The following is a 26554-nucleotide window of genomic DNA, read 5'->3' on the forward strand; positions in this document are numbered from 1 at the left end:
ATATTATAGTTTAAACTGATGACACTGCTTATTACTGTTATTATTTTGAGGCTATTCAAGTATTTACTGCGCTACAAAACTGAGTCAATAGCAGCGCTGAAGGCAGCAAAGTCATAGGTCCCAACTAATGGGAGGCTTCAAAATACAGGTCACTGACTCTGGCATCCCTGATATGCCCCATAAAGCAGGATGACAGCCTGCAGCTGCGACGGCTGGTGATCAATACTAAGCAGCAGGCTAAGGAAAAGGTAATACATTACCCTCAGCTATGAAGAGGAATAAGGGATCAGCTCCCGCACATAGAGATCGCCCAACCGTGGCATCGCCGGGATTTAAACTGTTTGCTGCAAGCCTCCATATGTCACTTTAGTTATTTGTCTGAACACGGCAATGACACCATCTGAAGTCCCTTAACGACACATGCGCGCGTTCTCTGATACAGCAATTTTTTAATTCATCCTGGAAGCTTACTGAAAAATGAAATAGCAGTTTCATACACATCTAAATAGTACAGTTGTAGCTCTTATTGTGCAGAATTCATCTACTTAACATGAGTCAAGAGGATGAAAAGGAACAATCTAGGCTGACCCTAGTAATGACCTTCTTCATCAATTCAACTTAGGCAGTATTCTAAAGAAAGATGAAAAAAAAATTGTCCTTGAAAAATATGAATCCTAAAAAATAAGGAACATTCTTGCTTGGTAGTCATTACCTACATAAGATGAAATGCTCTGGTGCCAATTCGTTTTTTCTCAGACACAATTTAGCTTGAATCACTGAACCCTACAAAGATTACTGTTTTGTGCAGACTTTGAAAACTGAATCCAAAATCAGTGTACAAGCCTTTATGCTAATGTATAAAGTAGTAGTTTTAGTTTGCTTACTGGCATATTGATTTTGCGTACTGATTTGGGATATAATTTGCAAACTTGACAAGAAAAAAAAAATCACCTTGGGGATCAATGATTCAAACTAAATGGTGTCTGAGATAAAAGGAATTGGCACCAGAGCATTATGGGTATTCCCCGTATGGTGCAATGATTTATTGCACATTGGGTAATAAGAAGTATTCACTGATGAATGTACTGCTCTTTATTCAGTATCCATAAAACCTTATTCTTTTGTGCTACCTAGCAAGATGCCATATAGGATGCACAGCCTGTACAAATAATATCTTATACTTGCACTAAACAGAGGCATGCATGTTTCAAATCTGCTGTCACAAATGCTGACTATGGGGAATGCATCAGCAAAAGGAAACTGAGTCTGCTACGGTTTCAAATTATATCTGAAGTGTTGCAGAAGATGCTGTTCAGAATGGAGATTTCCTGCCAAGCGCTCTAATGTGGAGTCTAAACCACACTATAAATGGCCATGAGCCATACTCCGCCTGTGTTGTACAACCTTGACCTACTACTTCCCAGAATTGTTTCTGGATTGCTCATTCTGGCTTCTACTAAATAGGTATTTGCATAGCGTTTGTGCTGTCTCACTGGCACAGAAATGCACAGAGATCTAGACTCTGCCATGAGTCAGGTGGCCTGCTCAGGAAACACTTTTTATTGATTTGTGGACTGAAAAGCTAATTATTGTTATGTTAAGAGAAAAGAGCCCATGCATATGAACTCTCAACACATGGAGGCCCACATATGATGTGTAGGTGACGAGCAGATAGAAAACATGTCAGGAGTAACTCTTTTAGCATGACAATATACTATGAATATGCTCTGCTTGTTACACTACAGTACACTTTTGAATTCATATTTAAAGGAAAGTCATATAGTTCTCCCATTTTGTTCAGCGGTCAGTTTTGCACAAACTCACAAATTCCTGTCAAACAACATAGGCTCCTATATAGATGCCAAAAAGGAGAATCTTTAAACAGGGACCCAGATTGACAATGTCAGATGATGTGACTACATGGCAGGACCAACCGAAAGAGCAATCTTGTGCCATGTTGAAAGCTCTAGGAATTCCCAATGCCCCAATAATGTACTCTAATCGGCCAAGGATTTCTGTTTCGGAGTCTCGTAGAATAAGCTTCATAATAATAACAATATCCTTGCAAGACAGGGAACAGAAAATCAAGTACACTAACATCTGAATTCTGATTACTGAATGGAACACTTTAATTATGCGCATCAGAAAAAATAATTACTTAAAAGAATGTTATAGTAATTATATAAAATACAGTAAATAGAAGTAGTGAAAGGGGTAAATAACAAAAGAAGCTTTAGGAAGATGCACCTTGGCTAATGGAGGCTACTTGCAGCATGCTCTCCATCATGCATTGGTTAAAACCATAATATTAATGTTCGTCTGACGTTAATTCTCTTGCACAAAATAGGAATGTGGTGACATTTTAAAAAATGTTTTGATTATACATGAATGGGCACTTGCAACTTATGTGTGCTGCTGAGAAAGCTAATTGTGATGCTTCTAGCCCTTTATATTAAGGTCCTACATACTACAATTTCATTTCTTTATTAGTGTACATTTTGGAGTACTCCGGTGGCACAATATTTGTAACATGCTAGGATTAGTGTTATTTTGGATTGTACAGACATAGGACCATGAATCCAGTTCTCAACAATTAAAGGGAGGTTGGAAACATTGGAGAAAATGTGAGTTTGGTGGACGATGCTCTGGCAAGTGATGAGGCTCAGTGGCACCACAAAAGTAGGAGTTACTTCACTAGAGATTTGCACCTTACGTTTCTAAACTCACCAAGATACTTGGCACCTCACCTAGAGATATCTTTAAGAAATATTTGTTTGAAATCTTAAATATTCCACCAAAATCTTTGCCTCCTGTGAAGAAGTGTGGGTGGCCAGATGGAGGAACATGGGCCAGTCCAGATTATAGTGGCCTGTTTGGATCTAACTACTATGCTGGAAAGGTCCTCGCTGAAAGAAAATGGAAGAAGCCAACCTCATGGTTTCTTTTCTCTTTGAAGAGGACTTAAGTGTGATAGTGAGTCTGTACTTTGGAAAGTTCAGTCTATTCCTGGGACAAAGAATCTGAGTTCTCCCAGATCTGGCTAAAGTAACTCAGGAGTCTCTTAGCTATGTGCTAAGACACTTGTGCGCATGGGGCAATGTATGCTTCTTTGTCCCTAACCAGCTTACAGGTAGATTTTAAAAGCCTTACGTGCGGCAAAGTTGGGAGCTATGGGTGAGTCTTGGGCTGGCGCGCGCTGTGTGGATTTTACAAGGCGTATGAGCACGCACCTATCTCCCGAGGGCGGGGTGTGGGCAGAGTCTGGGTGGGGCATGGGTGTTCCGGGTCTGTAACCTCAAGTATGCGCGTATTTATGTGCATAAGCACGCGCTGGAGTCCCCTACCACGTAACTTTGCTTCTGCTATGAATGGCGGGTTTGAAGGGCGGAGCTAAGAGGGGAAAAGGGATGCTATTTAGCTAGGGGGGGATTAGGAAGTTGGGAGCCTTACCTGGGTGAACTGGGAACAGGCTGGGGAAACTGGTAATTGTGTCGGTGTGTGTATCTAATAAAATCCCCCTACTTATGAGGTAGAGCTGAAATATGCACACACAAGCGCGCATCCGTACAAAAATTGCACACACATGTGCGTGCATACAGCCAATTTTATATCATACGTGTGTGTATGCTATAAAATGGCCACGACCATTCGGGCGAGCTGCCATATACACATACATGTGCACCCACGTGGCTGTTTAAAAGTTACCATCTTAGGTTTTTCCTAGATTCTAAGAAACTCACTGGACTTAATCCTATAGTGGTGGAAGGAACCAACGATGGAAATAGTTCTCTATTTATATTTAGTCCAGGTTTCTGTCTATGCCATTTCTTTAGATTTTACTCTTGTTTAGTCTCTTATGTATCTAATCTTCTAATGTAAACGGAATCGATTATTTGTCACCTTAAATATCATGCTACATATTGCTTTCCTTTATGTATTTCTCTGAGTAGGATATTCCTGCTAATTTTATTTGAAAGTCTATCATAAATATAAAGTTAAAAAAAAACCGAAACAATCTATGTCAAAGAACATTTTTACTCGTTTCCATTATCAGAAACTTCCAGCTAATAACATTTCAAAATAATTAAAAATTGCTGGATTAATTATGCAGTGCCCTCCACAAAAACAAGGTAGCGCATATAATGGACTCAAAGGCTCTAGTTAAGTTTGGCAGAAATGGATAATAACTATTAAACACCAAGGCCATTACTGCTTCCACCAATATATCCAAACAAATGATATCTTTTCTTTTCCTTACAATGCTTGTTGGGACTGATACCTACAAGGAGAGGATGACTCCTGACTTAACATTTAATAGGTACTTCACCTACCCTACAGCAGCATTTCTTCAAACGTGGCCACCAACTGATTTTTTTTCCCAGCCATGATGGATGAAGGAGTCCATTAAAGTTAACAGAATATTGTTCTTCAAAAAAAAAAAAATTTTTTCAATGCAGTGGCCTCACTCTGAGGCAATCCAAACGTTTGTTGCATGAGGCCCTCCATGCCTCATAAAAACAAAGCTCTGATGATTATTGTACTCAACACATGCTATATATGGAGGGTTTAAAGCTACAATGTTTAAAGAGATGCTTTCTTCAATGCACATTTCTAATGTTCCTCATCACCAATGGCTCATGCAATCTTCTGATGAGATTTATTTTAATGTGTGTTGCTAGGCACCTTTAAACTGGTGAGACCTAAACAACAGAGCTCTTCAAAGAATTAGTTCTGAAAGATGAAGCTGCAGATTTAACCTACGCCGTTATGTTATCAGGTAAGTTGAGCTTTCTGCGTAGGAGTCCTTCACTTTTGGAGGCCTCTCCCACCCTCCCACTATGAAAAAGGATTCATCATCATGGCTGTTGTACACAATTAGGTAAGAGCTGACCAACTATACAGAAAATCAGCTTTGGTGAGTAGCAACGGTTTTCATAACAGCGAAGAATGCAGAAGAAGAGCAAAGAAAAAACGTGGCACGTGCCTGGAACGGTCTCCCAGCAGAAGTTGCGGGGAGGAAAACAGTTACCGAATTCAAGAAAACCAAGGATCCCCAGGGATGGGGATGTAAGGTTAAAGCAGGAATCAAGCAGGGTCTTCAATACTGCAGCAGCTAAAGGAAATGGGGAGACTTAGCTGGGCCTTGGTGCCTTTCTTTATTTATTTATTTAAAGATACATTCTTATATTCTGCTACCTCCAATCAATTGTTCAGTCTTTCTATGCATTTTTGTCTCTATCAAACATGTGTCATTATAAATGCAACACTTCACCCATCTTTCTTTTCTCTCTTGCATGCACAATAATAGGGAAATACAGATTTTTAACTAAAAGGTTATCTTAAGAAAGCACTGTGGGGGTAGTTTTGTAAAGTCATGCTTAAGTTGGCTTGCAAATATGTGCATAACCTACACCTACTTTCAAAAGGACTTGCATGCAAAAGTGCTCTTTCAAAATGATCCCATATAAACTATGTGCACACAGTTGCACATTGTTTTACTGAGAGAATTTATGTGCATATTAAAATCAAAAGGTATGTGTACAGTTCCCAACCCCACCCCTCTCCCCTGTACATGTGGGAGTATGCACATACAGATGGTAACTTTCAAAGCGGCACGCGGGCACACACTGAAGCGTGTTTATCGGTGTGTGCCCAGAGACACGGCTATTTTATAATATGCGTGCATGTTATAAAATAGCCAGCGGCGCGCGTATATGTGAATTAGGCGTACACACCGCGCACATCCGGGTATGAGCCAGGCAAGTGGGGGAATTTTATAACCAGTGCGTGTCCACGCCATGGCCGGTTTCACCAATTCGTCCACCTGCTCACCCAGTTTAGAGCTAGGTCCTCCAACAACCCCCCCCCCCTTCTAATATCCTGCATTCTCCCCCCCCCCCCCAATTACCCCAGACCCTTTAAAACCCTCAGGGATGGCTGGTTTTTGTTTTTAAATTTACACCTCCTCCATTGCAAAAGTAAACTCACGCGGTACTGGAGCTGGGCACCCGCCGGAGACACGTAAGTATTTATGCACTTATCTCTTAGTCCTGCCCAGGAATGCCCATGCCCTGTTCAAACCACGCCCCTTTTTGAATTATAGTGAAGATATCCATGTATGGATGCACGCGCACGTAGGCAGCATTTACAGTCTGCTGAGCGCACACATCTTACAAGCGCACGCAGCTCCCGATTTTGACACATGCACCTCACAGTGTGTAAGCATATCATTTAAATGCATATCGGTTACACAGTTCTCTAAAGGGCCGTTTCTGTAGGTAAAGCACTACTTTATCCTCAGAAGTCCCTTTGAACATTATATTATTCATTCTTCTTGCAATTAAGTATCTATTGTTGAGACTTTATGGAAAATTACCATCAAAGCTGTGGGGGCTAGGCAAGGTAATATGCAGACCCCCCGGGGGGACTATTTAATCGCATTGTTGGGGGAGGGGTTGCATGGTCCTTCAAGACAATGGCAGTCCCAGGCAACGTGGTGCTGCCATCGCGCATTTTTTGCCCCTTTTCCTGTGATATTTTTCTCACAGTATTTTTCCGTAAAAAAAATTATTGGGGAGCGATTGTTGCAATTTGTTTCCAAGGAGGGGCCAAATATCAAAGGAACGCCCCCTGCAATATTTTGCCCCTCCTGCAAATAAAATATCACAGCAGAGTAAATGACTCCCTCAAATACCAGGAGATAAACCGATCTGCCCAAAGTCACAAAGAGTGTCAGTGGAAGGGAGAAGAAGATATAAGCCACAGCTCACAGGAGCACTAAACACACCGACACAAAAGGAGGAGGATAGGGGTAACGAGAAATGAAAGCTCATCTACCTCACAGGAGAGTTTCATCTTGCGTCACAAGGCAGCCTCAGTAGCCAGATCCTCATACAGGGAAGGATGCCTTCGTACAATCTACGCCTGTGAGGACCCTAGGATCTTAGCCATCACCCACTTTGAGGAAGTGATCTATTTGATAGGAAGCCCTATTCACCTCCCAGTGTTTCACCAAAGTGCAGGGATAATGCACATTTGTCAGATATATAATCAAGTAAAGCATGTGCAAAAAAAAAAAAAATAGACTTTCCTCCTCCCCCACAAAATCAGAAAAATAAACTTAGAAAATATTTTAAATGTTGTTTCTTATGTCTTCTCTGACAGAGCGAGTGGTGTGGGCATGATTTATGGAAATCAGTGCGAGAGGATGAATGCATGTGTACAGTGTGGGTATATAGGATAGGACAGAATGTGAAATTCAAGTATGAAAGAGATGGGGGGGGCATCATATATATTTCCTGAGGGTGATATGCTGGTGATGAAATAGATGGGGTTTGCCAAAGCACTGTTAAAAAGCTGAGTACCATAAAATTTCTGGCAGAAACAGTGGCATCACCTCTTTAAAAGCATTGAAAAAGGGGCTGCCAAAGTGGTATCTTTCAGATCTCCGCCCTGGCACTTCCTTCACACTCCATGTAAATGGAAGATGAAAGAGTAAAGAGACGGAAGGTAGCACAACCCAATCCCCATTTACTTTTTCTTGGGAGAAAAATATAATCTGAAACATATTTTCTCCTTCAAAACATAGTGGGAGCTACATGGCAAAAGAGGCAGGGATGTATTTTTGGGTGGTGGCCTCAAGGAAGTGAATAGAACATGCACAGGCATGTGGATGGATAACCTTTTTTGGGTCAGTTCTGGGAAAGAGCAGAGGGCAGTAATATAGAGGCCCATATTCAGACACAGTCCAGCTAGCAAAGTTAGCCAGCTAACTTTGGAGGTATATTCAATAGTGAAACCACACTATGGAATATAGCCGACTATATTAAAGTTAGCTGGCTAACTACAGATGCCTAACGTTAGGACAGATCTTTGGCACAATCAGACTTAGCTAGTCCAATATTCAGAGTTAGCCGGCTAACTCCCTCCCAGTTACGTCCTTGGGATGCCGCTTACTTAGTCGGCTAATTTATAAGCTCCTAACTTATTAGGAGGCTAGAATTTAGCCAGATATATGTCCAAATATTTATTTAGCTGGCTAACTACTGAGTTAGCTGGTTAAATGCTTTTGAATATGCACCTCATAGTGTCTATGGTAACTGCATATCTCCAATATCTTTTTTTAAGTTGTGGTAAATGTATTTTTCTCAGCCCAACATCTCCCAAAGATTCCCTTTTACAACACCTGGAATATGAGAAAGTTGAAAATTTCTGCTATTCACCCAAATAAAGCTGAAAAGTGTGGAGAATGCACTGACCCACTATGGATTTATTGTAAGGTTAACTTGTCACCAGTGTTTGATCTTTTGTCCTTCCCCAGTACTGAACTTTTTCAAATAGCATTTTGCTTAAAAAACAAAACAAAACAAAAAAAAACCATCTGAATTCCATATTTTTCTTTTGTTGTTGTCAGTCACAGGATGATGACATAAGTTCTGTCACTGCCATCTCTTGTTTTTGCACCAAAGCTGGTTCCTTCAGTGAGCTCTTCTGCCAACAAACTAAAGGGGTCATTTACCAAGTGGATCGCACGCGAAAAGTCCCTTATCGCTTGCAATACCAATGGGGGTGGAGTCGGGGCGGCGTCAGCCCCGGAAGAGGAGAAGTCGGGGCGGCACCGGGGATGACGCCGTGAAGATTGCACTGACGGTGAAAGGTAAGCACCTTTATCACTGTCAGTTTCGCGCTGAATAACTACACCTTTTATGGTGTATTTGGCGCGACGCCGGCAGCGATCGCACTGCAGAGGTGCGATCACTGCCAGCTATCGCAGGAGCGCCCCCCCCCCCCCGTCCCCTGTTACCGTGGGATTCAGAGAGCCCTGTGATGTTGGTAAATCTAGGCCTAAAATGGTAAAATCACTTAGAAAACAGTATTCCACTGCAAAAATCCGATTCAGTCAGTAAACCTTTGCAAAAAGAATCACCACACCGAATGAAATATCCTACAAGATTACTCTGTGTCAGAAATCGTAAGTCATCTTAAACACTTCCTAGAATAGCTTCCAGAACACAGGAAGACTTCCAAAAATACAAAAGTTTCTTGCCGCATACATCACACATCACCTTTTGCCAACCTGGAACTGATTCAGGGAGGATGCACTCTTTTCTCTAAGGCCCGTGCGCGCGTGTTCATCTGCGCACGGTTCTCGGCACATGCACATGGATGCGCCAATTTTATAACATGCGACCACCAGCACACGCATGTTATAAAATCCGATAGCCACACGCGCGCCAGATTTTAAAATTCGCACGTGCATGTGCAGGCGGCCTGCGACTTGCTCGCACGGGGGGGGGGGGGGGTGGGGAATTTTACGACCTACGCACAGTGACACAATCGGCCAGTGCCCAGTTCCCTAACCCTAACCTCCCTCCCTCTTCCCCTCTCCTCCCCCGCCCCCTAAACCTACACTAACTATCCGCAAATTTTTTATTTTCTTACTTACTGCGCCTCCGGAGCACAAGTAATCTCCACACGCCCGCCGGCATGCACTTCCCCAGGACGGCGTCAAATGGCTCTGTCCTGGCCGGCCCGGACCACGCTCCCAGCCCGCCACTTTCTTTGCGCCCAACACTTCAGCGTGTAACAGGGGTTACGCGCGTGGCCAGCCTTTGTAAAATGCGTGCGGCGTGCACAAGGCCCGGCCACGCACATAACTCTCCCAATCTTACGCGTGTGGGCCTTTTAAAATGTACTCGTAAGTGTATTGGCAATGAAGAGATGAATTTCCTACAGTTCTAAAGACCAAGAGCACATCTTTTTTTTTTTTTTTTTTTTTTAAATGGATAGTTAGTTTATAATATAACCATAATTTTATAGGCTATTTTTCCTGAGTTTCTTATTTTTTTTAAATGCATATGTAATCCATTGGCTTAAACAATTAATTCAAATAGTCTGCATGAAAACCTTTAATGTGCATTGTCCTAGATAGTGAATATTGTTGTGATGAACCCAATATAAAAATGATGAATAGAAAACTCTAGATTTAAGTTTTTGCAAGAATGCATACTTTTAAGCATAATGCACTCAACAGAACATCTGTCCATGCTCCCAAGGTGTTCTTCCCCATGCGAGCGGTAACAGCATCCTACTTTACATTAATTAGCGCTGTCAGCTACGAGGAACCGAATGTGAATTTATTTTAAGCACAGTACTTTAACTCCACTGGGACTTCTCTCCTTCCAGCGAGCAGCCATACTGAAAGGAGTGTCACAGCTGACATCCTATCTGCTGCCCGGATCAATCGGATTCCAGTAAAACCGTCAAGCTTCCCGAATCTGTCCCATACCGTTCTGCTTAGGGGATCATTTCAAGCTGCTCCCAGTACCAATGCAGTTGTCACATGCAGGGCACTGCCAGCAGATGCGGCAGTGTCACAGATCCGTGCTTTCTCCTTCCTTTGACTTTGTAACGATGCATGTTAGAACGTCATTTTACTCTGGGCTTCTGTTTTGTTTTTTGTTTTTTTTTTGCAAGCCGACATAAACAGGCTCTGCTGCATCATCTATTTGGCAGAAAGTCAACATTATGTGTGTATACAGAGGAAAGAAGGGTAGCTAATTATGAGACAACCTAAAAGACATAATCTTTCCCTGCACAAAAGAACAAGAAACAGGTTTTATTTATAATTCTGTGAGTAACTTGTACTGCACCTGTATGGCAATTCCACATGAACACTTCTTTAGAAAGGTTCACGCATGGGTTAACCTGTGTTTGCCTGGATCAAAATGCCTTTTGAACACTGCCTGCCTTCGGTGCATGGGTGGCTCACGTGAGGTAAAGCATGCACAGTGAGGTCACGCTGAAATCACCGCACACGCTTCCGGGTTCACGCTCTGCACCAGCTGCCTCCCGCACGTGTCCCTCCCCTTTGAAAACTACCCGCGCACGTTTTACACCTGCTAATTTCCGCGGAGAGTTTTCAGAGAAAAATTGTGCACGTGCTTTTGAAAACGCCAAAGTGCGCACATAATTCCCAACTCCGCCCACAAAAATGCCTGGCCCCACTGCCGCCAAAGGTACGCGCGCACAGACCCCCACCTGCATACTTTTACTCGTGACGGAGAGCCCTGGTCAGTGGGAGGTACACTCTTTTACCCCCAGAAATAGCTCTGGAAATTACCCTCCCTATCCACTCTTTTTATATTATGATGATGTTTTATTGCTGATTTGTTGTATCTCATTTTGAGCATTTTTAATGGAAAAGTGAGTCATAAATACACATGATTTGTTTTTGTTTGACAAACTTCACAGGCTAGAGCAGCCGGTTTACAACCAGAGCATGAAATCTGCCTCTTTCTTACCCCGCCACGTGCCTAACTTTTCTGATAGCCTTAAAGTGAGATGACATTTTTCCCACTAATTATTGCTTTAAAAAATGAAATAAATTCAATTGAAGAAAAATGTGTCGTTCAAGAACTTTTGGCTGCATGATGGATCCAGGTATAGTCGAGGTTGCAGTACATGTATATTCTCAGATTCTTTTTCTGTGAACTCTGTACTGGGACAGGATATCATGCTGCTCTGCCAGGAATCCTTTACAAAGGAGGTTCGTCTAGTCTCAGTGGGATTTTTCATGTATAATAAATAAAGCAATGGACTGGCAGACGAGGCTTTCTTGCTCAAAACAAACTCCCCGTACCGCGATGTCAAAGCATCTTCCAAGCACAGAAGTACTGTAGCATCAAAAAAAAAAAAAAAATAGTAATCAGAGAGAATTTCTGATGCCTTCTCTACGAAAGCCAGCTGAGTCCCGAGGGACTGATCAGCCGACGCAGGACTACAAACGCCGCTTTGTAACGCTGTCACTGATGTTGGAAGCATGTTGTTAGCACAACACATGGCTCTTCCAGGGTGCTCCTGCATCTGCAGCTGACTGGGGCCTACTCTGCCAAAGAAGCATGCCTTCCATAACCCACAATAGCATCTTGTGCTTTGAGGATGCTTTCTTAGAATCCGCTAGCCTATTGAAAACATACTACTGAGTTTACAGATTTAAAACCAAAGATCTTCAATATAAAAAGCATTCAGAGAGGGAAGGCATGGGACGAGGTAGAATGGCATTTTCACCTCAAATGTGTTTTGGGGAAAAAGGGTTTAGTGATTGCAGCCCAATTTCATGAAGTGATCCGCATTGCAAAAGGAAAAAAAATATGATTCTACTTTGAAAACTAATGCAGACAGTGTCAGTTGGAGACTATGGACGAAACCAGTATAGATAGGGAACTATATTTCCATCCTTAGAATCTAAATCACCAAAATATCATAGATACACGTTGATAGGGCAGAGAGAAGGCCTGCTTGCTCCCTGGATTTAATTGTATTTAAACATTTTTGATATTCCAACATATCCTGGCACAAGCAGTTCACGGAGAATTACAGCTTACAACACAGAAAATCAGTAAGACAAGAAGTCACAAATAAAAACTGTTACAGCATATAATGAGCCTTAAGCGACTTCCTAAAGGTGCAGTACTCTGAAATTTCCTGGATTTCTAATGCAATTGAATTACCTAGTATGGGCCCAATTACAGAGAATGCCCGTTGCCGGGTGAAACACAAATAAATCTCTCTACTGGAAGGAGTACTCATGAGGAGTATCCTCTAAGTTGAGTATAAAGAACACTTCAGGCAGTATGGCTGTAAAAAAAATCTTTTAAATAATGGGGACCATCTTCCATAAGGACTTTGACTACTGTTGCAAGTTTGTTCCACTGGCAACCACTGCAATTCTGCAAGCTCTGGAGAAACACGGTCACTCAGCGGTTTTCCAGCCTTTGAAGGACAAGATGACAATTTTTGGGAAGGCCTACATAAAGGACATTTAAGCAGTCCATAGCGTTTAGAGCAATGGAGTGTGACGAAAATCATGGGCAACTAGAATGTGCTTCAACCATACATCCTGATCGTGAGCTTTCATTGAGAGCTGTAAATCAGGCAAATCCCCAGGTCTCATACTTCTGTAGTAACTTTGATCTCACCCTTGGTTCCCAGCAATGTGGCGCTGATAATGATCATAGGCATTAAACTTTAGACGTAAAAAACGTGTAAATGCAACGGGTTAGGATAAGCGTGCGGCGCCGCACTGGTTGGTTATTCCAACGGAGCAGTAGCCACTTGCGCGCTGGCTTAACTTCCCCGGTGCAGTGGCAAATGGCCGCTGGACTGGCCGCCTCCAGCCCAACCCCTCCCCACTGCCCCTCCCCGCCCCTTTATCTGGGCCCGGCACTTTGGCGCGTAATGGGGGTTATGCACATGGCCAGGCCCCTTGCACGCGGCGTGCGCAAGGCCCGGCCACACGGGTAACCCCCGTTTTCCCCGCGCGCACCTTTCTTAAAATCAACCCGTGTGAATATTTTTTTCAATTCTTTACAAAACTACCTAGTAAATGCTGTCTAACATTTATGTAACTTTAAGGAAAATCATAATCTCACAAAACACAGGCGGGCAATAAAAATACTTAACTTTACACAGCATATTTATATGGTATTATGCTATATGTTCAATTGAATACATTGAGGGTAACTTCCAAAGCCATTTGCGAGGGTAAAACAGTGCTTTAGCCATGGAAATTGTTTGTCATAACATTACCCACCTGATACGTGTGTATGTCCTTCAAACGTGGAAGTCTACCTGGACCGAGCACTTAAGCGCAAACTTTTGCATTTTCAAAAATACCTGTATAAATTTTCCCCCAAAATTTCTGAGTGGTGTAATTGTGAGTGGACAGTTTTTGGTGGGGTAATGTTGAAAAAAAAACATATGTAAGTTCGCTTTGAAAACTGTTACTTGACTTTATTAAACAGGCTGTTACAAAATTGCTTCCATTATGTATAGGGAGGGAAATTTTCAAACGGAGTTCCGCAAATAAATTAGAGAAATGGCTCTGGAATGGGCATATAATTACAGTGCACATGCGAACTGTAAGCACATGCTTTTACACCCATAGGTGAGAGGTGTTCTTGGGAATGCAGTCCAGGCAGGTTTGAGACTCACGCACATACTTTTTTTATTTAAAAAATGTGTGTAAATTCTCTTGGCAAAACTTACATGAGCAAAATGGTAGTTGTAATTGTGTGCGCATAATTTTGCTGGGCTAATTTGCAAAGCGAACTCATGCACTTAAGTCCAGTTTGAAAATTGCTGTAACTTAGGCCAGCTACCTTATGTAACGCCCCTTAAGTGCTTCTGGCAGGTTTTAACAAAAATCTGATGCATTTGAGGAGGAACCGAAACGCGTAGCTCGTCAGGCACTTTTACGGTTTTATATTCAGAGGCTTCCACAATCTTTCCCTCTGTAAAGAAATTGGATATTTCTGTCTGTACCTTCGAGATAAGTGGTTGGTTTTTATATATTTCTATTGGCAAGGAAAAAATACAGATACAATTTATTTTGAACATTTTGGGGACAAATGATTAATTCAAACGAAGGGGTAGTACTGGTTATGCTAAGTGTTCCTATGTTTCTCTATGGAACAGTTATTTAGCAAATATTTATAACCCCTAATTATGATGGTCTCTTAATTTAAGTACTGGCTCTATATACCTTGGTTTTGTTTTTTCTCTATTTGATGTTTAACAAGGAATGGTGATGTTCCTTTTTTTCCGTTGTTGCACTGCATACAGAGTCTGGCTTATTGTGGTTTCTAGTTGAGTTTGACTCTGCATGTTTCTATTTCTACTTTATGGTCTCTTTATTCCATATTTGGTTAGGATTTGTCTATTTTCTGCATGTGTGACCGAAGTGAGGTATTCCACTAGCATGTAGTTTCTGTGTAGGGATCTACAGCAGTCTGACTTGTTCTGTTTTCCTGGTAGAAGATGTATTGGTGTTTTAGGGCCTGATGTAATTTTTGCCATGTTGCCTTTTCTCTGTTTGACTCTGGAAGTTAGTGTGTTATGGTATGGCAGGTATGCTACAGGTTCTGAGTACAATTTTGCAGGGTTTTGAATTATTACACAATGAATTATTACACAATGGTAACGATTTGTGCTAATGTGTTGTGTTACAGTGAGATACCACAGAATTTGAATATTATTTTTCTATAGTAAGTGGTAAGAGGACGTGCCCTACTGCTCTGCACCCTTTGCTCAGGAGTTTCTGTAAATGTAGGGTACTGTAGAACTCGAGGTGCAGGGTTTATATTGGGTTTCTGTCCTATACTGTATAGACCCCAGACTTCATTCTCAAGAAAGGAACTTTTTTGATTGATGCTCTTGAATAATTTTAGTGGTAGTTTTACCAGATGGTTGAAGTGGCCCAGGGGTTTTTTGTTGCAAAGAAAGTCCTTCTGTCTAGAGATCCCAAAGTCATACATGCCCAGCACTTTGCGACAATCAAGTTTTGTCTCTCCATATGGACTGAGGTAAAGAGGTGGGTGTGAAGAGAGCAATGGGACTCCCGCCGGGATCAAACTAACTGGGTCGTTTCCCTGTCACAGGTCATATATAGAATGACTTCATGGGAATGTAAAATAGAGATCATTTAGAATTTAATATTTAAAAGTGTGATGTTCAATTATGTGTTTTTATAGGATTGTTCTAGGGAGGGAGATCATGATGAGTTAATTATCAACATCTTGGGGGGTGGAGGGAAGGGGGAGGTTTTTGGGCCTGTGCCCCAGATTTTTTTTTTTTTAGTTATCTAGCAACGCCTCTGCTTTGTGCTGAGGAGTTAGGGAAGAGGTGGTGCAGCTGAATCCCTAAATGACTAACATTCAAAAATATTGGAAGTGTCTGGGTAGCAACATCGATAACTGAGCAAGGGAATGGACGAGGGACGGAATGAACATTAAAGAAGAGCTCAGACTTACAGGAGCAAAGTAAATCCCAATGAAATCCCTTGATTTTTTTGTTTGTCCAAGCTTGGCTGATGATTTCCTTTTAGCCCACCTTTCTGGATGCAACCAAAAAATACTGGGAGTTTTCTGAAAGCATCATTTTTTGTAGAACTTTTTATCCAAATGATTATGTTTGATTGCAGTGTCAACTGGGAGTGTATTTTTCTATAGTGTTACAAAGAAACCTATTTCAGTTTTACCCTTTCGAAGAGTCATTTTTGCACAAGTCATGCAACTGAGAAAATTAGCTTTCTCCAGGAGGAAGAAATCACAATGGAATTGTATTATCCTATAATGGATTCAGGAAGCCAAAACACTCTGGTATTATCCTTTAATGGATTCAGCTGTTTATTACTGTCTACTTGGAGAGCGGAGGAAGACTGTGGAAACAAAACGAGACAAAGGGAGCATTGAAAGAATACAAATTATTGCTTGCATTGGAAAAACTACAGATTTCAGTATTGGGCAAAAGTTCAGCAGCATTATCTGCACATCCTTTAACAGGTGCAATTATTTTGCACAAGTTTTGTCCTGCACAATTCAGCATGACTTACATTATTTGGCTAACTTTTTCTTTCTACCGCGGTAGAAATTATACACGTTTTTGTCCAAATGTGAAATTTGGAGTGAATGCAAAATTATTACATATGTAAAATACCTGCCATTTTCTAATTAGTAGGATTAGTTTTGCCCAGTCCTCAAACTGGGCCCTAGAAGTGATAAAGGCACGAGTTATTCTTGGTACAGAATAGGTGTAATGTAATCCTCATCTGACATTTTTTTTTTAACACAGTACATTGGTATAGATCAGACTGCGATGAATACAATAATAGTGCAAATGATGGGAGAATTAATTTGCTTGCAAATCTCCTGAAGAAAATATATTAATACCCTGAAATAAGGAAATATTTTTCCTTATATAACTGTACCACCGAGTAAACAATATCCTTCTATTTTCATTAAAGGATACAGGCACGGGAAGTGAAATTCTAATACTGTTTCACATTATGCTGAATTATTATACCAAACCTAACGACAACTCTAGCTTCCTGAAAACAAGATCATGCAGGTTCTAAATCCCCTGGTGTCTTCGCTCCCAACTGTGCGCAACAAGTACACCACACACCAGCATCCTACTGTACTTTTATGTCAACCACTGAGAACTAAAATATTGTGAGGCGAGATTCATGATTTTCCTTAGAATTTCATTTACCTTATTTTCCAGCAGACAAGTTAAAAAATGAGAAGGAAATTTACCAGTTACAGCCAGGTTGTGCTCCGATCCACATGCAATCTGTAAAAGAAAGTTGGGTGAATGAAAGGGAACCTCTTCCTCGTAAACAAGCATTGAGCTCAAGACTGCCATATATTTTACTTGAAAGAACATTCCTCGTTAAACATCAGATAGAGAAAAAAACAAAACCAAGATATATAGAGAGCCAGTACATTCTAGGTCAACACAACATCATATACATGTTAACTAGGGGGCTAGGATAGTATTTTGTAATCTATCAGTTTCATTTTAACTTCATTCACACATTAGTAAATTATCATCAGGTACTTTACATTGCTTATTGTTTATTACTAATTCTGCTAATGTTATCTATGATTTTTGAAAGTGAAGTTATCAGCATATTGATATTTTAAGTTAAATCATATGCATTTCTGAAGAGCCATGTTTTCAGTCCACGTTTGAAACGCTTTCGTTCTGTTATCATACATAATGTCTCTGGTAGAGAATTCTATAACTTTTGGCCCGCAATGGAGAACATTTTGTTTCTTATTTGTGTTAGATGTATACTCCACGTTATTGGTACAGTTAATAGTCCTTTGCTTTGTGATCTTAGTGTTCGCTGTGGTGTGTACGGTTGAAGTGTCACTCCTAATAGGCCAGGGTTTATGCCGTTGATAATATTGAAAATTAGTGTTAATACTTTATAATGAATTCTGGATTGTACTGGTAGCCAGTACAGTGTTATCAGTGAGGCGGTTGTATGTCATATTTCCTTGTCCCTAATAAAAGTTCTGGAGACCGTATCTCCGAAGGGACAACGACAGAATGGAGGCGGTACAGAGAAGGGAGACCAAAAAGGTGTATGGTCTTCATCGAATGCCTTATGAAGAGAGATTGAAGAATCTAAATATGTATACCCTGGAGGAAAGGAGGAGCAGGGGTGATATGATACAGACCTTCAGATACTTGAAAGGTTTTAATGATCCAAAGTCAATGACAAACCTTTTCCACTGCAAAAACATCAACAGAACCAGAGGTCATGATTTAAAACTCGAGGGAGGAAGACTCAGAACCAATGTCAGGAAGTATTTCTTCATGGAGAGGGTAGTGAATGCCTAGAATGCCCTTCCGGAGGAAGTGGTGAAGACTAAAACTGTGAAGGACTTCAAAGGGGCATGGGATAAACACTGTGGATCCATAAAGTCTAGAGGATGTGAATGAAGAGATGGTGGCTTGCGGGAATGACGGCTACTACCTGGAGATAATAACCTTATTCTATAAACATACACATGGTTAATGTGACTCCAACATTGCTCTAAGCTTCAATGGCAAGAGGAAATGTGGAAAAAAGGATTTGCATTCACAAAAAAGCAGGGAGTAGCTTGCTTGTTACGGCGGTTACTACCCCAAACCAAATAAGCCTGATACTTCACTTTCAATGCATATCCAGCGTAGCTCTCTGCTTCAACAGCAGGGGGAATGAAGAAAAGATGATTTATATTCAGACAACAACAACAAGGACTGAATTACATAGTCTGGGTAAACAAATAAGCATGGGTGTAGCTTGCTTGTTATGGCGGTTACTACCCCAAACCAATTAAGCCTGATACTTCACTTTCAATGCATATCCAGCGTAGCTCTCTGCTTCAACGGCAGGGGGAATTAAGAAAAGTGGATTTATATTCAGACAATAACCAACAAGGACTGAATTGCATAGGCTGGGTAAACAAATAAGCGTGGGAGTAGCTTGCTTATTGTGGCGGTTACTACCCCATACCAATTAAACTAGATACTTCACTTAGATGCAGTTCCAGCACTGCTCTCTACATTAATGGCAGGGGTAGAAGGGAAACAGAAACAAAAGGTTACTAAGGGCCAAGAGTAACAGATAAGTATGAGGAAAAAAAAAGTGTAAAAGCTTGCTAGGCAGGCTGGAAGGTTCGTTTGGTCTTCTTCTGCCGACATTTCTATGTTTCTATGTTTTGCTGAGGCATTTTGTAATAACTGTAGTGTTATTAATTGTCCTGAATGTAGGCCTAGTAATAGGGAGCTGCAGTAATCTATGTTTGAAAATATTAGTGTTTGTAAAACTGTGTGGAAGTTCTGTAAAGTTAGTAATGGTTTCAGCCAATGTAATATTCTCAGCTTGTTTTGATAAGTTTGTTTATGTAGAAAACATAAACAAACATAAACATAAACATAAACAGGCTAGAAATGAAATGCGATTGGGGAAAACACCCACCTGTACCAAACCCTAAGCTATTGCCCTCATACTGTACTTTCTGTGAACTGTACCTTACCATTTTGTAATTGTTTCCCCTTCTTTTCTACCCTTTTAATCATGCTATTATGTTGCATCATTTAAAATTGACATGCCAATAAAGATGTCTGAATCTGCACGGTTCTTATACTCACGATGACGGAATGAACACATCTTTTCCTTCCTGGACATTATGGACATTACAACAATAATGTAATGTCCATATTGCTTATATTACTTCAGTTATATGTTCCAAGTTGTGTTCTAAGTTGATCTTAGTTGTTTCATAATTGATTGTACTTTATTTTAGATTATCCGTTTATTATATACGATATGTTCCTTGTAAACCGCCTCCCCGGCGATAGTTATCTCTGTTAAATGTGAACCGGAGTGATATGTATTGTATACAGGAACTTCCGGTATATAAAAACCAAAAATAAATAAATAAATAAATGTGCTTTTTCATTGAAAAGTTCTCATCAATCTGTATTCCCAGATCCCATACTTGATCTGAATGTGTAATGTTAAAATTACCCAATTCTAGGGGTGGGAGTTCGATTATAGAGGAGTGTCTCTGTATCCATGCGATTTCAGTTTTATTTGTGTTTATTGTTAATTTCAGCTGGGATAGTTTTTGTTGTATTGCCTTCATGTATGTAGAAAGAGTCAATGCAGTTTTTGCAAGTGATTTGTTGAATGGAATGTAGAAATGAATGTCCTCTCTATATAAGAAGAAGTTGATTCCTAGTTCCACTAGTAATGTACACAGAGGCAGCATATAAATGTTGAATAGTGTCAAGAGTACTGAAACTTGGGAGATTCCTGTTTCCATTGTGAAGTTGTCAGATATGTGATTGCCCAGTCTGAATTGGAATGACATATCTGATAGGAAGGAAGAGAACCATGTGATAACATTTCCGTCAATTCCAATTTTTCTCAACTGTTGGCATAGCAGGGTATGGTCCACAGTGTCAAAGGCTGCCATTAAATCAATTAGTACCAGGATATAAGATTCATCATATTCAAACCCCTGTAGTATAGGGTCTGTTAAAGAGATGAATAAAGTTTCTGTTGAACGATTTTTTTTAATCCAAATTGATTTGGATATAGGATATTATTGTTTTCTAGCTGATTTTCTATTTGGGAGAAAACTGCTTTCTCTAGGACTTTTGCAATAAAAGGCAAGTTGGATATTGGTCGATAATCGTCCCAATTGTCAATTCTGCCAATTTTATTTTTTAGGATTGGTTTAATCACTGCTTGTTTTGCCCCAGCAGGGACCGATCCTTCTGAGAGTAGGTAGCTGATTATGGCTGTGATTGTTGGAAAGATTACGCTGTGTACTATTTGCAGGGAACTTGCAGGAATTGGGTCCCGTGGGTATATAGCAGGCTTAATTTTTGTCATGATTTGGTTAATTTCAAGTTTAGATACTAAGTCAAATTCGTTCCATTTTGCTTGTTCCATGTTTTTCTTCAGGTTCTTTTGTTAGCGAGCAGTTGGAGAATTGTATTTTTAACCTATTGATTTTGTCTAACAAAGAAGTGGCACATTCTTTGCAGGAATTCTTTGAAAAGAAGTTGCTGTTCGAGATGGAGGAAGATGGGTCCTTGATTACATTTCTAAACTCAACAAATAAATAAATACATAAATAACTGTTTTCAAAGAGTAATTTGGAATTGAATATTACATCAAGAATCTGTTTGCATAGTAATTTTTATTTTCTTTATTCGCGGTATTTTGTTAGTAGGGATCGTACCTTTCTAGGGATTCTGTAGATTTGCATTTCTGCCATTGTTTTTCAGATTTTCTTACTGTCTGTTTAGTGTGACTTAGCTTTTCGCTGTACCATGCTTTCTTTTATTTAGAGGTATTATGTTCTTTTTGGAATATTTTTGTCTGGACTGGGCTTAGTTTATCTGCTATTTCATGGATGATTTTATCCCAGGAGTCAAAAGCTGTGCAGGCATTATCTTGATTAAAATCAATTAATTTTTTTATTGTTTCTTCAAGTATTTTTGGTTCTTTTTTCTGTAGGTGAAAGATTGATTGTTATTTGAGTTTGTTTGCTTTATGTTGAGAAGGATTATTTCTGCTTTTATTAGTTGGTAATCAGTCCAGGGCAATATATTGTGAGAAGAATCAATTAGGCAATTATTGTGATTGGCAAATATTAGGTCAAGGATGTGTCCTCTTTATGAGAGGGGTAGGTTACAAATTGTGATCAACCCATTGCTTTCATAGTATCTAAAAAGATTTCACATGCTGTAGTTTTAGGTGTGTTATCTACATGTAGGTTAAAGTCTCCTATGATTATTGTAGAGTCAGGTGAAGGGAATGCTTTAGTAAATATTTCAGTTAGAGGTCTGAAACAAACATATAATCAAAGGAAACACAAACAAAAGCATTAATACAATAAAACAGCTCAACACACAAATTTGGATCACAAAACAGGAATGCCATATAAGAAGAAACCACAGCCTTTACTTTCTATCCCCCACTGCAATATTACTCTCAAAAATATTTCACAGAAGCAATCCACTTCTCACTCTTCCCTCCTCAGAGTAGGTTCTGTTTACCACTACTTGCTGATGTCTGTCATGCAACTAATTTTTAATCCATTCCACCACCTTGGGACCCACTTACAGGCTTCTCATTTTGTTCATGAGCCTCTGATATGGAACATATTGAAAGCTTTACTAAAATCCAGGTAAATCACATCACATGTTCACCCTTTATCTAATTCTCTAGTCACGCAATCAAAAAATCAATCAGATTTCATCGGCAGAACTTTGCTCTGGTAAATCCATGTTGCCTCGGATCTTGCAGCCCATTGGATTGTAGATAGTTCACTATTCTTTCTTCAGAGAAATCTTCATTAAATTTTCCCACTCCTGAGGTAGTTTCCAGTCCCACTTTTGTGAAGCAAGATCACAACCACCCTTCTCCAACCTTGCAGCACCACTCCCGTCTCCATGGTTCTATTGAACAGGTCCTTCAGCAGAACCACCAGCACCTCCCTGAGCTCCCTTAGTATCCTGGGATGTATTCCATCAGCCCCTTGGCTTTGCTCACTTTCAGTTTTGATAGCTCCACCCAAACACTCTCTTTCCCCACTCCCATCCTTACTCTTGCCAACCAACAATGATCTTTCTCCAGCACATTTAGTGAACACCAAACAAGTATTTGTTTAATATTTCAGCTTTTCCCCCATCTTTCTCCATACATTGCTCTTTGCCTACTTTCAATCTTTATAGTATCACCTCTGGCCTTTCTCCTTTGTCTGATATATCTGAAAAATGTTTTGTGACCTCATAGTAACATAGTCATAACAACAGAAAAGGACCAAATGGTCCATCCAGTCTACCCAGAAATCTTCTTACGGTAGTATCTGCTGCTCTGTGCAATTACCTTGTTTTACCTCTTTAGAAATCCTTTCTTCCACTTGAGCTTTTGCTATCCTGATTTCTTTCCTCGCCTCTTTCAGCTTCACCAGATATTATTCCCAGTTTGCGTTCCTTTACACTTTTTGAATGCCAATCGTTTAGCCTTTAATCAATATTAAAGCGGCTTGATGCCACTGAAAATAGTCTTCCCTAGCATTAGAGCCATCACAGAATACCAACAAGCAGTGGAGGAATACTGCTGTTGAAGACTAGATATAAGCTGAATCTGAAGCAAAAAACAATGATACCAAATAATATCACTGTTAATACACGCCAGTATTTCATTTTTAATAAGCACCAAGATTGTGTCAAAAATGTTCCAATGATGTGTGCCTTCCACTTTTAATTTTTATCATATTTCTCTCTATTTTAGCAATCTAGCAACACTCATTAATAACAGCACCTCAGGAGAATGCTAACAGCTGCTGTTTATTAGAATCATGCTTCAGCTTGGATGGTAGGATGAATATATGTATATCTTATTTTCTTCTAGATTACTTTGAGTATGTTTTGGACATACAATGCTATTTCATTTCAAGAAATGTTACCTTGGAAATTTTGCAAAAATGTGATAAATATAAAATTTAATTTAAAAAGAATCATGCTTCAGCTACACAGTGCAATGAATCCTCTTTCCATCTTCTTCATAAAACAATTAAGAATCCTATTCATGCAACAATAGAATTAAGGATTTAAGAGCAGAAGATATGCCATGCTGATTAGATCAAGGCCCAGTAAGCCCAGCATCCTATCTCCTGTGGTCAATACAGTTCACAAGTACCTGGCACATCCCAAAGAATAGATCTATTCCTTGTTGCTCACTCCCAGGGATAAATGGTAGCTTTCCCAAGTCTACTTGGCTAATAATGGTTTAAAGGCTTTTCCTTCAAGAACTTATCCAAACCTCTTTTAAACCCACTATGCTAGACGCCTTGACCACATCCTTCAACAACAAATTTCATATCTTAATTATGCGTTGAGTGAATAAAATACTTTCTCCAATTTGTTTTAAATCTGATGCCTGTTTGTTTCATAGAGTGCCCCCTAGTCTTAGTCCTATCTTATTTACCTGTTCCACCCCACTCAAGATTTTATAAACCTCTATTTTATCCCCTCTCAGTTGTTTGTCTTCCAAACTGAAGAGCCGTAATCTGTTTGGCCTTTCTTCATAAGAGAGCAGTTCCATTCCCTTTATCATTTTTGTTGCCCTTCTCTGCATCTTTTCCAAACTGTCTCTTTCAGATGAGAAAACCAAATTCTACTCAATACTCAAAGGGGCGGATTTTAAAAGGGTTACACGCGTATTTCCCTTTAAAACCCCTCCTGTGCGCACCAAGCCTATTTTGCATAGGCCCGGCGATGCGCACATGTCGCGGGGCTTGAAAAAGGGGGCAGGGTGTGGGCAGGGCACTCCGGGGGTGGGGCATGGGCGGGGCCGGAGCCTTCAGGCATAGCGGGCCAGCCATCGGCCGGCGCACACAACCTATGCCTGCCCAGAGGCAGGCGCAACTTATAAGTTAAAGGTAAGAGGTAAGGTAAGAGGGGCCCTCCGAGGCCGCTCCGATTTCGGAACGGCCTCGAAGGGAACGGAGGAAGGCTGCGTGGCTCGGCGCGCGCAAGATGCACAAGTGTGCACCCCTTGCGTGCGCTGACCCCGGATTTTATAACATGCGCGCAGCTGCGCGCACATGTTATAAAATCAGGCGTAGATTTGTGCGTGCTGGGTTGCGCACGCAAATCTACGCCCGCGCCTAAATCTTTAAATCTGGCCCAAAGAGTGGTAGCACCGTGGTTTAATACAGAAAAAATATGATACACTCTGTTTTATTCTCTACTCCTTTCCAAATAACTCCTAATATTCTATTTGCTTTTTTGGCCATCATCTCACATTGAGTCAAGGATTTCAAAGTACTGTGCACAATGACTCCAAGGCCCTTTTCCTGGGTCATGATTACCAATATGGAATCCAACATTGTGTATCTGTATTTGATATTATTTTTTTCTGTGTGCACTAATTTTCACTTTTCCATATTGAATTTAATCCAGCATTTAGAAAGGAATTTTATCTGCCATTTGGAAAAGAATAGAGAACAAAACTGAGAATATCATAATGTTTTTGAATAGATCCATGGTACGACTGTACCTTGAGTATTATGTGCAATTCTGGTCACCCTATCTAAAAAAAAAAAATAGTGGAAACAGAAAAGTTACAGAGAAGGATGACAAAAATGATAATGGGCATGGAAAAGGTCCCTTATGGAGAAAGGCTAAACAGATGGGGGCTTTTTAACTTGGAAAAGAGATGACCTAAAAGGGATATGATTGAAATTTATAAACTCATGAGTGGAGTGGAACTGATAAATAGGGAATGGTTATTTAAACTTTCAAACACTAGGCTAAGGGACACTCCATGAAACTAGTAACCGGCAGATTTAAAACAAAGTACTTTTTCATTCAGCCCACAATCAAACTATGAAATCTGTTGCCGGACAGGGTGGTCAAGCAACTAATAGTGGGGTTCAAAAGAGAACTAGACAAGCTCCTGAAGGAAAAGTCCATAAATAGTTATTAGCCAGGTAGAGTTGGGAAACCAGCACTTATTCCTGGGAGTGAGATATAAGAAACAGATCAATTATTGGGGATCTAATGAATACTTGTGATCCAGACTGGCCACTGTCAGAGACAAAATGCAAGGCTCGATGGACCTTGGTCTGACCCAACATGGCATTTCTTATGCCTTGTCTTCTAGTCTTGCAAAGTCCTTCTGCAATTCCTCACAACCCACTGTTGTTTTAACAACTGAATAATTTTGTGATCATCTGCAAATGTGATCACCTCACTCGTTGCTCCCTTTTCCAGATCATTTATGAATATGTAAAACTGCATTGGTCCCAGTACAGATTTCTGGGCTGCTCCACTATTGACCCTTCTCCATTTGGAAAACTGATCGTCTAGCCATACTCTGTTTCCTGTCTTTTAACCATTTCCCAATTCCCAATTAGACACCGTCTCCTATCCCATGATTTTGTAATTTCCTCATGAGAGACTTTTGTCAAATGCCTTCTTAAAATCCAAACAGACTATACCAGCTGGCTCATCTTTATCTACATGTTTATTTATAACTTCAAACATTTCTAATAGATTGGTAAGACAAGAGTTCCCTTTGCTAAAATCATGTGGACTCTTCCCCATTAAGCCATGTCTGTCTATTCTTTTATAATTTTATTTTTAAGAATAGCTTCTATCATTCTGCCCAGCACCAACATCAGGCTTGCGAGTCTATAATATCCCAGATCACCACTGGAGCCCATTTTTAAAAAATCGGCATTAAATGGCCACCCTCCAGTCTTCAGGTACTGCAACTGTTTTAAATGATTAGGTTCAGATTACTAGCAACAGGTTTGAAATTTGTGAGTCTGCTCTACCCTATGTCACATCCTCCCTCCCTGGGAGTCCTGAAGGACTAAACCAGGTTCATGAAGAATCATATTTTCATACAACTGTCGCATGGTTCTTTACCAGCACGGAAGGCCAAAATTTCCATCATCATCCTCAGCTTAAAAGTCCTATTTTGATTCTTCCACCTCAAAATATGGCTTTCTATTCCACAACAGAAAATCATAATGCAACATTGTAACCTGGAATTATTATCAGAACTGATGGCATAATCTGCCTTAAGTACCTGAAAGACAGAATATACATCGAATAAATAGATACTTAAAACATGAACAAATTGAACTGGGAGGTGCTGAAAACAAGGAAACTTTCAATTCTT

At 40.3% G+C, this 26554-nt stretch overlaps 1 protein-coding gene across 14 annotated transcripts in view; it reads right to left on the reverse strand.

The window, feature by feature from the left end:
* SERGEF (secretion regulating guanine nucleotide exchange factor) overlaps window positions 1-26554 on the reverse strand; it is a 656301-nt gene that overhangs the window by 472000 nt on the left and 157747 nt on the right. For 12 of the 14 annotated variants that reach the window (XM_029582880.1, XM_029582884.1, XM_029582885.1 and 9 more), the window contains one exon: window positions 17097-17133. In XM_029582880.1, the coding sequence (XP_029438740.1) occupies window positions 17100-17133 (34 nt within the window). In that variant the 3' untranslated portion in view covers window positions 17097-17099. Of the gene's footprint in view, window positions 1-13820; window positions 16220-17096; window positions 17134-26554 lie in introns of those variants that run through there. The other 2 variants (XM_029582887.1, XM_029582882.1) reach the window with 2 other exon arrangements.

This window comes from Rhinatrema bivittatum, chromosome 17, assembly GCF_901001135.1.
Source record: "Rhinatrema bivittatum chromosome 17, aRhiBiv1.1, whole genome shotgun sequence".
Taxonomy (NCBI): Eukaryota; Metazoa; Chordata; class Amphibia; order Gymnophiona; family Rhinatrematidae; genus Rhinatrema; species Rhinatrema bivittatum.